This window comes from Saccostrea cucullata, unplaced genomic scaffold (genome assembly GCF_032062105.1).
Source record: "Saccostrea cucullata isolate Sc308-1 unplaced genomic scaffold, CSIRO_AGI_Scuc_v1 ctg1236, whole genome shotgun sequence".
NCBI classification, from domain to species: Eukaryota; Metazoa; Mollusca; class Bivalvia; order Ostreida; family Ostreidae; genus Saccostrea; species Saccostrea cuccullata.
The window spans coordinates 61,817-74,261 of NW_026940042.1; the positions used below are offsets into that span (position 1 = coordinate 61,817).

Genomic DNA, 12,445 nt, shown 5'->3' on the forward strand with positions numbered 1-12,445 from the left:
ATTGTTCGTACGTGGATGCAATATATTAAACAATATCTGTGGGAAAAGCGGAATGCAAGATTCCTCGCGACGTAAGCCGCTCGTACAATGAGGGTAATAAAAAAGAGAGACGAAAATGATAGAACAGTGCTTCATCTCATGAATCCTTTAGAAATGTAAGGTTTGAACAGAGCAAAAACATGAGGAAGCATCAGTAAATATGAAAGAAACAAACTCCATTTTATGCAACAAAAAAAGATACATTTATTGTTTAATTACATTGCTGTGTCTACAGTCGAAATGTTAGTGCATGAATTTCCCATGCCAGAGTCCAGAGACATCTGACTACAATTCTTTTTGACCTTAGAGACTTTAGAGTTATAATTCTGATTTCTTCTATTTTTAATGATGATGTACACTACCCCATTTAACACACCACCGAGGTTTGTGAACACGACAACCACCGTGAAGAATTCCTGTGGCACCACCGCAAAATTGTGCCACACACTGATGATTGCTAGGGCCCACCATTGGATAAAGAAAGCAGCAACAAAGAGACTCATCAGCTTGGCCGCCCTGTGAGACGCACGCACCGTCTGAGCCTCTTTTCCTAGCATGGTCTTGAGCCTTTTGGATTCCGTGTTGATTTTCCACCATGTTAAGATATAGAGCACCACATTTACCACAAGGATGAGGGTTATTGGAACAGTTACAAAGAAAACGCTAGCAAGTGCTCCTTTCACGCCATCAAATAGGCAACTGTAAAAAAAAAATCAAAGAATTTATAAGGAGCGATTCATATAAAAGTATTAATATGATTTAGAGGAAATAAGTTAATTGATATAAGTATGCATAGTTAAAAATAAAATTACTAAGATCCTGAGGGGCCATAATATCCTAAATTCACGGCACACATTGACATTACAAAAGGTACTCCGAATGTGTAAAGAAGAAGCCTCCAGTCATATCTGCCAAGTTTGAACTCTTTATGAAGGTAAATGAGTGCGAAAGCGTTGATAGCTGCCACATTAGTCATCAGAAGTTGTGCAGATACAAATTCACCAAGGAAGAATGAATAAAACTCACACAGTTCTCTGGGATACACGTGTTCCTTAGTGATGACCATCTGAAGATGGTCCATGCTGTGTGTCACATTAAAGAGCGCGTCACACAGAGACAAGTACACTACAAAACGCTCACTTCGCGTCCAGGAAAAGAACGGCCGCGTCCGACTCCGGAATGACGCAATGATAACGGCAGATGCACTAAAAAGACTGAGAAAGATACAACATAAGGCAGGAATGTGGATAAAGAGGAACCATTGTGTGTCTAGTCCATAAACATCTAAATCATATCCATCCCGGAGGACCTTATCTCTCTGTGTGCTGTTCTGTGCCGAATTATTCCTCGACAGATTAGAGAAAGAAACTTGATCCATTTGAATACAGAGAAAATATTCCAAGGAATAAAGGAGAATTCAGAGAAATGCAAAGACTGAGAGTCTACTGAGTATTTAAGGATAAGACGCCTTTGTTAACCGTTTTGAACTCATTTGGAAACAAATGACGCATGTCCTTGAATAAATACATGCCATCCCCTGATCATCAACCAAACGCTCTAATTCAGATACTAATTCTGTGATGAAATTCTCCAAAGGTGTGTTTTAAAACTATGGTAACTAATATTGTGCCACTAGAGACTACCATTTGTTTAAAGAGTGCAATTAGTAAAATGCCTTTCCATTAGATTGTTTCTACAGGGAAATTTAAATACAGAGGGCAAAGAGGAGGAAGCTTATTGGTAGCTCATTATTTACTTTCCAAGATTTCAAATAAAAAATATTGTTCGAGCACAGTTTTTCCGTTTAATATTGATTACAGAAAACCACAACTAAAATTTGTCTTAACATATGTCGCACATTCGCCCCCTTAGAAAAGTCAAATTTCTTGAATTTTGACTTACTCTATAGTTGGTTTATGAGCATTGGATCTTCGTTATATGTGCTAAGGAATCAAAGGTACCCCCTTGCTGAATTGTATGAAAGAAAACCATTTATTAAAATAGCATCGGGCATTGCTCGATAAATCATTTGTATTCATTCTTAACGAACATGTCATATTTTAAAAGCAAGGTCTCAGGTCAAGGTCATTTTTCATTGACGTTAATTAAAAAAAATGCTGTTGTCAATCATGTGGTGCGTACTTTTGTTTCAAATTAGAGATTTACAATTGTTCTTTTTGCTTAAAATCTTATTTGGTAAAATAAAGGGCCTATCGGACGACACTACCAAATTGACTTATACATGTATAAGTTAACTAAAATATAGATATATATTGGCAATTGGCTAACCCGAATTTTCATCCATATTCCCTAAAATGTAAGGAAATTTTTACATATTATTCAATTTTTTCTTATTTTCTCATATCGTAAAGAAGGCATATATAAAGATACAAGATTATACACCTCCCCAAAAAATTAGTTTTAATCGTTTACCAAATGAGAGAAGCAGGCTTCTTTTAATGATTAATTTTTTTTCTTGGATTGGGAGCTTTTGAAAGCCAACAAAATTGTAGTTTGCTTGGAAACTCAATTTTATGAAATATATTAAAACTTTAGTCCATAATGTTTGATTATTTTGAGTTACATCACACAATTTCTTTAAGTCTTTGACTATTTAAAGCTTTTAACTATATCATTGTTCCGTAGTATTTTTGCAAAGCAGAAAAGGAGATATTCACACTTGCAATTTCACCAAAAATACAGTCCCAGCTGTATTTCAAACTCCGATTTCTCCAGATTTCTCTCATTACCGTTTTGGCGGGGTGGGTTTTTCCTAGTGGGTTTAAGATAACTTGTTCATTACCTTTACATAAAAATTTATGAACATCCCGAGAATAGGGTTCAAAACGCCCCCTCCCCCTTCCCTAGATAAACAGTATATAAAACCACACCTTGTTAAAGTTAATGTCACAGTCTAAATAATCATAAAAGTCAAGAAAATATAGACAATTGCCATGGACGCTTTTTGGAATAGATGACTATCTTTACTGGTTCTACATCAACTAGTTAATTCTATTGAGGATCAATTATTGATTTTGTATTCAGTATGGAGAGTTACAATGTAAAAAACAGTGGCATACCTGTCAATCTATATGGCACATTTGTTAAGTGCAGAGCTGCATCTTTCTGCAGTTATTTGCCCAAAATTTTATTAAACATGTACTTAAATCTTCTATTTTTTGCAAACAACTTTATAATAGCTCTTCATGTGTCAATCTCAAACATACCAGTAAACCATTACCACTCATCTTCCAAAGGTTTAGCATTAAAATGGAAGAGCAAACAGTTTATATCTAAAAATAATGTCATTTTATTTATCTAAACTCCAGTATTTCTTTGTATCATTACAATGGCATCTAGTGCAGGTTTGACATTATTATTAAGCACTTTAAAACCAACTCAATTATTGTATATAAAATTGATTACAATTACATATCAGTATTTTTTCTAAAAAGATAATTACTCTGTTAACCTAAATGTGCCAAGAGATTTAAACAGAACATGTAACAGTATATTGGGTTATAACTCACAAATGTACAATGTTATTTATTTTGTCTCTTGTCACTTCATTCATTGTTTTCCTCTATGTGTATAAAGTAATTTTGCTCATTGTTTTTTTTTTTTTAATTTTTTGATTTAATGGTATTGATAATGCAAATACTTTGTATCATGAAATCTAAGACTGTTTTCTATTATAAAGCTTTAATTACAATTAATACTTGCATAGTTACATGAATACATCTCTTTACTTATGATATCATGTGAAAAAGTTTGGCACATTTCTTATCATTAAGCATGGAATATGGCAACATCTAATTATGATGGTAAGTAGTATATTACATCATTTTTTAAATTAGAAAAATAAAGGAATCATTTTAAAGAATTGGCAAAAGTTAAACTTTACAGGAGGTACATGTACTATTAGAAGTATATATAGAGCATTGTACATATAATTATAACAACATGCATGTAAACAAAGGAAGGAACAATCAGTAGTAAGAATATAAGGTGGAATGTGGAAAATGATGCAATCAACAGCAAAATTCATTTGTTTAAATAAAGAATGTATACATGTACATATAAATATATTATTGAGTCCTTAAAATGTAATTTAAATCATAAGCATGTCAAGCAGTTGTCAACAAAGACCCCCTCCCCTCAAAAATATGAAAAAACATTCTCATATATTCAGGTTCACATACTTCAAATTTTTTGCATATATTAGCTATCATAAATAACTGATACAGGACCCCAAAAATATACAACACAAATAACAAATGAAAATGTTCTATAATTATGCAAAAGAATAAAAAATGTTGAATTTAAGAGCCCTTTTAAACTCAGGTCTTAAATAATTGATTTACAACAAATAAGGATATTAATAAAATATTAAACTAAATATAACTGAGAAACCATTGAGCTACCTACAGTACTGTATATCTAATGATAACTCAATACAGACTTTAAAACAATTTCACAGGAAAGGAGAAAATATATGACTGGACCTGGATTCAAACCTAGAACCCCTGCCTCACTAGACAGGTGCTCTACTGACTGAGCTACCCAGGTGGATATCCACGGCCCAAACCATTAATTCCTCAAATTGAAGAAACAACCCTACTTTTGCCTAGTCCAAGGATTTTAGAGGTACTATATTATTTAACAGAAAAAGAAGAGATGGCTGGATCTGGAATTCAACCCAGGACCCCTGCATCACTAGTCAAGTGCTCTACCACCTGAGCTACCCAGGCCGATATCCACACCCAGACCATTACAGCTGTAAGGTGGAAGTCCTAGTTAAGCTAAATTCTTTGAAAACATAAGGTATAATATGTACTATTTTCACACATTAATTTTGATAGGATTCACACTTCAGTTCTCAGTACAGCTTCACACAACAGAGTTACACCTTGTAATAAACCAATAACATTACAGCAGGTAAATATATAATCAGAATCATTAGTACTGTAACGTCATTAATATTCAAATTATATGGTAAACTTGGCCAACAATAAAAATTCCAGTCTATAGCATGGCCTAAATATTGTGGTTAATCCAAGTCAATTCCTGAGTATATCACCTCTTTTATACACTGTCTGTTTTTAACCAAAGATTATCAAATATAATTTTCACAATGGTAAAAAGTAGACCAAAAAATAGCAATTTCTGTGTCATGCTTACATACTCACAAACTAAGATAAAGGCTAATACATATGGTGGAATAATTCAATATCTATCTGTGTATTTTGATCACAAAAACTCACATAGAAAAAGTATCATTTACAAGTTTTTGTAGAATAAACTTCCAAACATCATGGAATGGCTCTTATATTGCACTAAATTAATTAATCTCATTAAGAATTTATTCAAAGCCAGAACCCACCCCTTTATAACTCTGTCTGAACACGGTAATGATGGTGGGGCCTGGTGAAGTTGAAGTCCCAGATATACGTGGAGTAGTTGGAATGCCAGTCCCTCAGGAAGATATCCTCCAGCTGCTGACGGACGTCTGCCTGGGACTTGTTCTGATTGACCACCAATCCTATACCTCCCGTGTCAATGAAGTAATCCGCTGACCAGTTAGAGGTACCTGTAACAGGAAGTATCGCTTAGTTTGATGTGAATGTGTAGTTACAGATAAATTGATGTAGAGACAGTGTCACTTAATAGTTTGATGTGAATGTGTAGGTATCCAAACATCTATGCCCTGTTCCCATAAATGCACAAAAAATATTGAATTTCCAGTAAATAAATGCAAATAAAACTATAAAATGCAAATTAAATTGCATTCACACAACATTTAAAGTAAAGTTAACTAATGAGCATTGATTTCTTTCTGTAGTAAGGCTATGGTGGAGTCATCTGTAAATCACATCACCTAATGCACGACATGATAGCTTACCTATATAAGCAGTTTTATCTGTCACCATGTACTTATTATGATTGACTCTACCATAAGGAATTTTCTTTTGGTCCTCAGTAAAAGCAGGAACTTCAAATATTCTCTGGAAAATATAAAACATTAGTATTTTTGCATCACTTCATTTATCAAAAGCTTTTTTAAATGATCAATTACTGTATGAATTTTTTCATCTCTACAAAAATTGGGGAATCCTTGACCTTCAATTAATCTAAACTTTTCAGTATCTGCATGTTATTTTTCTATGCTAATTAAGAATAATTTTTTTAATATTCTAATTTAGCCGATTCCCCGCTCAATTTCCAAGCCATTACCAATCTTTATGGTAGTACCATAAAACATACCACATTTATATCAATCTTGGGTTCCCTGTAACTCTTTATCTCGGCCAATGACTTCAGATATTTCGGCATGTCCTCCCACGTATGATTCCAGTAACTAATCAGAAGGCTGACATTAACACCACGGTCAAAGGCAGCTCTCCTAAAGGCATCGTCAATTACTGGCCAAAATCTGAAAAGTAGAATGTTGATTCATTCAAATTAAAACCTGCAATTTAAATTTACAAGTAACTTGTTTTTTTTTCCTTTTTTATTAAACAAAGTGCACATAAGGCATAACAAGCTAATTCAAGGAATTAGTGTCTCCTGCTTCAGGACAGGCATTTATTTGAGGTGCAAGTGTATTAGCCAGAAACAATTTGTAACAATTCATGTTTATGGCCTTGACCTTTGACCATTCACTTAAAATATTATCAACTGAGGTCATGCTTTCATTATGAAGAGTATGTTAAAACCAATTTACACGAAATATACTGTATGTGTACATAATTTGGTGTATTTAAAATTTAGTGCAATCAATGGATAAGGAATTGTTGGCATAATCATGAATTAGTGCTACACATGTTCGTGCCGTATATTCTAATTATTAATTATTATTTAGCGGTATTCATGAATAAGCGCATCATCATATGCACCACAGCCGCTAAAATGTGAAGCCCACTATTTTAGTACACATAAAGTAAGTTTTACACTTTACCTAGCTTTTACCCGGTAAGTTCAAAATAAATTGGAGTTGTTCTAAAATTACAAAGAGTCTTATTCCATTAAAGTTTCTTTTCAAAAAATTAATAAGCTTACGTCATCTGGAAATATTACCAGAGCACAATATATTAATTTTTGAACTTGCAGATTTTTTTTTATATTTAAAGTACATGCATGATATGAAGATTCTATTACGATTACACTTTACAGTATTACAATATTTTACCTCCTTGGAACTCCATGTGGTGGAAACTGGGTTGTTGGGAAGTAATCCATGACAGCCACATACACAAACTTGTCACCACTGTCAATAATTCTAATTATAGCATCAATATCAATAGTCCTCCCTTCTGGACACAAGGGATACGGAGAACTCTGAAAAGATTGACGTTTAGTTTAAATATCTGACCATTCCAAAGATATAAACACACACAAAAAAACAATTTTCCAAAATATTATTAAATTGGTAAATTTTTTTTTGTCCTAAAGCAAGAAGAAACATGGTAAGTAAATTTGCTTACTGATAAATAAGTGGTTGCCTCTGAGTTGTTGAATTTAATCAGCATGGATGTATTGTCATTGACTGACGTGGAGTACTGTGCTGGCCAGCTGTTGGGGACAGAAGCATTAGGAGCCCCTAAATACCAGTAGACATCAAATATCTTCCCCATGTCTGCTGCCATACAGCTACAGTTGTACACCGCGGCCCCTAACTCCTTCACCTGTACACAGATAAAATACCCTTGTTAAACCAAGCCCTGTGATTGGTATATATTGAAGATTTTCATTTAGCATCTTTTGAATTTGTTAAAATCAATCCCAATCATATGTTACAAATTTTCATAGATTTATTAAATGCATTTTCATTATATGATCTATAGATTCCTGCGCAAACAACAGAACCCGTGACTACGACACCATGATGAATTTCACAGTTCTAGATAAAGTACCCTTGCTTACAATAAAGTACATGTACTGTGCAACTGGTTTATCTGCTAATAACCCAGGAGCAGAGAGGAACATCTTCAATGAGTTAATGCATTTTAACTAAAAATCAACAGAGACCCACTTAACCCAGTGACCAGGAAATCCAACATTTAGGAAGTCACATGGCACCCATGCTTATAAAAACCAAGCATCAGTACCCAGAAGCAAGGGAAACATTTCAAAGAAATATTGTATTACTATATCATACTCATTAGAGCCCTCTCCTAATACCAGAACCCAAGGGCCATGAATTTTACAATTTTGGAAGAGGGAACCTTGCTCAACATCACTGTGTTCATTTTTCTGCTAAATACACAAGAAGACAGGGGGCAGAAAAACAAGGATTTTATAAAAGGATTTACTCATGTTGACCATATGCTCAGTAAAGCCCACTCCCTACTCACAAACCTCTGTTCCTTGGGTAATTAATTTCACAATTTTGTATGTAAAAATTGCATTAATTTTTTTGGTTTTAGCCCCATCCCTAAGGCTCCAGGGGGAAGAACCATATATTCTATATTCCCCTTTACCCACAGATACTACACTGTAATTGCAAAAAAATTGAGTGAAATCTGCTCTGCGGTTCCAGAGAAGAAGCTGTAAATGCATGTTTGAATGTTTTAAAAGCATGTTGCATGGCACTAAAATATACAGAAATCACAATAGTAATAAAAAAGAAATGCTTTAAAAAATATACACATGTATTCAAATTATGAATTTAAGCAGTAATTTGAAGAAATCAATTAAAATAACTTGATCTATTACCTGAGTTAATGATCTCCAGTCCAAGTTTGCACTGCCAACATAGAAATGCTTTCTGTCAATTAGCCACATCTTGGTGTGAAGAATCCCAGATCTAAACCATTGTTTGAAGTTCAGAGTTCTTACTTCAGCTCCAGCTAATTGGATAAAATAAAAATGGATTTAATCATGGATTCAGAATTTATCTAGAGAGTTGAATTGCATTTTTTTTTTTCATTTCCTTGACGTAATTTTGAAAATATACTTGCCATATTTAGCCAGATATTCTGTGTTTTTGTTAATTCCATTTGGTTCATTTTGCGCTATTTTTATTTTAATTTTTCTGTCATGGCCTGCACTAGCTAAAGTCTGTAATATTTTTTCTCCCTATAAAACAAGTATAAAAACAAACAAACTATAAAGAGCGAATAAATCACAATCTCTTACCCTGGTTAAAAGTAATATTCCATTCTTTATAAAATTAAAAAGCTCAAACCAGTAATTAAGTTTTATAATTTTGACCTTGAGGTTATGAGCCTGACCATCTTCCCTAGCCAAGGGTTCAGATCCGCTCCACTTCTTTTTGACAGTAAGGCCAAATGTAAACCCTTGGCTAGCTAAGATGGACTATGATTAAGAAAAGGTTTCCACTTTTTTTTTTTAGTAAAAACAAAGTATAGCTTCCACTGAAGTTGAATTCATTCAATTTGAATACAATCAGACACTAAAAATGTACCAACTTCTAAAAGGGAATGAATTTACTGGTACAATATGTTCTATGTAGTACATGTATCATAAAAAACTGTTGCTACTTGACAGGAATATAGCTTGACTCTGACCTCCCAAGATGAGTTGTCATGGAAATCAATATCTGATCCGTTCAGTGTCCAGTAGAAGGAGGCGATTTCTATGCTCTTTGTTGCTGCTTCCATCAGATTCATCAAACCGGAGAAAGTCGACGGGTGAGAAGGGGAGCCTGGTTCTAAGGTCATCCCAACAGGTATACTCTCCACTATTGATAACCTGTAAGTAAAACAAAACAACTTGAACATTAATATAAGTTCAACTCCTGAGATTTGTTTCTTGGATTGCACAGTTTGTTTTTTCTAATTTGTTACCTGAAGATTAAATAACTATTTTCTTGATATTGTATGCACTGTTTTATTTAAATGTTAATTCAAACTTGTAAACTGAGTTCAAGCAGGTCAAAAACTCTTAAGCTTCAGTCTGTATTACTGAACATTAAATGTACATCTCTTAGAATGATACCGTACTTACACACACTGATCATCACAGACTGGATTATTTACAGGAATCGGCCCATTACTGTTACTGTCATGTTGATTAGCAGCCACAAAGTATACAACAGTAGTAATAGCTGCTCCTAGCGTCGCAACCATTAGAACCACAAACATCGCAGTCCGCCATACTGCTGGCTTGGCTTTTCCAAACAGTGAATCTATATCTGGATCAAGTGGAGTTTTCACTTGAACATTGGAATCCATTTCTGTTTCCTAACTTTCCTTTGTCTACATTTTAATAAAACCAATTATATTTCATACTATGTAAGTATCATTATAAATGTATAGATGCATTTCTGCTTTCAAAAGGACTTGCAGTCTGGCCTAGCATGCATGTGTAGAATTCCCATATCAAAGACTATATTCTTACAGTTTAACACTATATTTTACCCAAATAATATTAGTTATCCAGGTTCAATCAACTTTGGTGTACACGGATTTAGTATATATTTACCCCAGGTTCAATTCCATACACCCTGAGGCCGAATGGAATACAACTTGGGTAAATCCCTGTACACCCTTGATTGGACCTGGATAATGAATTTATTTCCTACGTTCCCAAATAAATTCGTTGTAAACATAAGTCCAATCAACTGTGTCTCAACCTATCGATAAAATTTACTGTGATAAATGCTTTGTGATGCCATATGTTATTTGCTTTTATCATATAAATCTAATGCTTGTGCTCAAGTACATAGGAAATAAAGATGCAAATATTTGATCCAACATATCTTCTGCCTATAAGCAGCCTTCATGACAATTTTTTAAACCCAAATTCTGATTGTTTTTCCCACACAATTATAATATCCAAGGAGCTGCAGAACTGAGAGGAAACCAGAATTCTCTTTCAAGACTGAAGCTCTACTTCTGTACTGGTGTGTACTTATAACAAAGGAAGATGAAAGTCACAGTTGGGACTTACGAAACTTAATACAACAGCAATAAATAGAATTTTAATGATCCTTGATTAAGTCTCTTTTTGTCATGTTTGTGACAATATTTTGCAATAAGACTACAACTGTAGGAGAAACTTTTAATAAACTTTTACAGTATTTTTTAATTTTAGTTACCATCATTCATCAGAATAAAAAAAAAACCAAATATGTATCTTAGTGTAGTCTATTTTCATGCCACATAATCAAAACTATATTTGGAGCTGGCTGAGCTTTTAGAGAGAATTTTACAAAAATTCCTATTTTTAGTAGCCATGGCAACACGGTTCATTAAAATCGATATTACAGAGTTATGTATCTTAGTGTAGTCTACTTGTGTGCCAAGTTACATTGAAATCTGACATACTGTAACTGTAGGAGGAGTAGCATTTTGTAAAAAAAAGTTTACAGACAGACAGACGGACAGACAGACAGACAGACGGACGGAAGCCGGACCCCTTACTATCGCATAAGCTCTTCTGGTCTCTGACCAGTAGAGCTAAAAATTAGAATTGGCGATGTAACATAAAAACAAAAGGATAAACTTTCCGTTTGGCAAGATAATATACTAATATGTTCAGGTCCAGTACAATCAGTACATTTAGCTACGTAGGTAGAATTACCTACGTAGCTTTATTTACCTACCTCAGGTAGCTTTATTTAGCTATTTCAATGTAACTTTTCTTTTTATGGAAAAGAGACAAAAAATCGCAGTTAAATGACTATTGATATTTATACTAGGGAGACTTTAAAAAACATTCCAAAGCAGAGATAGTTTAAACATCGCTGTGTTTGGTCAATTTAGAGCAAAACATGCATTTCCATTATTTGGTTAGCTGTACGTGCGTTGAGGCATGACTGAGTATGATTACTTCACATTGTGCTGAATAATTACCGACCTATTGTCGTGTTAACCGGAACTGGACTTCTTTGTCATTTCATTCAAGGAGTAACTGCTCTAACTGTCATACATAGCCCCAAAACTTTCAAAACTTTGATTGCAATTGCGCAGAAAAAGACATTTCTTCAAGAGGGAATTTTTCATGAATTGTTTTCAGATGAGTTCAAAGTTGAAAATGATCACTGCATCAAAATGATAGTTTTTGCACATCCTGAGAAAAATGCTTTTTTATAGAAATAAATTCATTTGGTAGCTAAATCAAGCTACCTGAGGTAGGTAAATAAAGCTACGTAGGTAATTCTACCTACGTAGCTAAATGTACTGGTTGTACTGGACCTGATGTTTCCTGCTTTACCCAGTACCAAGATGTAAACAATCAGCGCACAGATGAAAATATCACTGTGAACGCACAATATACTATTAGAATCAAGATTCACATAGGCAATATATTAACTGTTTTCATCTTTAATATTGTAGAAATAATATCAGCGATGATGTTTTCTTACTTTGATAGTTTTAAAATTTCGTACCTTGTGACAAACTTGAAAGGAACCATGTGATCAGTAGCTTGCGGTAAAAGT

At 33.9% G+C, this 12,445-nt stretch overlaps 2 protein-coding genes across 2 annotated transcripts; both read right to left on the bottom strand.

The window, feature by feature from the left end:
- Nucleotides 1-254: 254 nt before the first annotated feature.
- Nucleotides 255-1,564, bottom strand: LOC134254653 (uncharacterized). Its single transcript, XM_062737190.1, has 2 exons — nucleotides 852-1,564; nucleotides 255-738 (listed from the first exon to the last, which is right to left on the bottom strand). The coding sequence occupies exons 1-2, from the start codon at nucleotides 1,415-1,417 to the stop codon at nucleotides 255-257; spliced, it is 1,050 nt and encodes a 349-aa protein (XP_062593174.1). The 5' UTR covers nucleotides 1,418-1,564.
- A 1,514-nt stretch (nucleotides 1,565-3,078) lies between these two features.
- Nucleotides 3,079-12,407, bottom strand: LOC134254656 (5'-3' exonuclease PLD3-like). The gene is made up of 10 exons (XM_062737192.1): nucleotides 12,371-12,407; nucleotides 10,009-10,259; nucleotides 9,570-9,753; nucleotides 9,000-9,117; nucleotides 8,755-8,888; nucleotides 7,524-7,724; nucleotides 7,229-7,377; nucleotides 6,304-6,472; nucleotides 5,942-6,044; nucleotides 3,079-5,629 (listed from the first exon to the last, which is right to left on the bottom strand). The coding sequence occupies exons 2-10, from the start codon at nucleotides 10,233-10,235 to the stop codon at nucleotides 5,427-5,429; spliced, it is 1,488 nt and encodes a 495-aa protein (XP_062593176.1). The 5' UTR covers nucleotides 10,236-10,259; nucleotides 12,371-12,407; the 3' UTR covers nucleotides 3,079-5,426.
- Nucleotides 12,408-12,445: the final 38 nt, after the last annotated feature.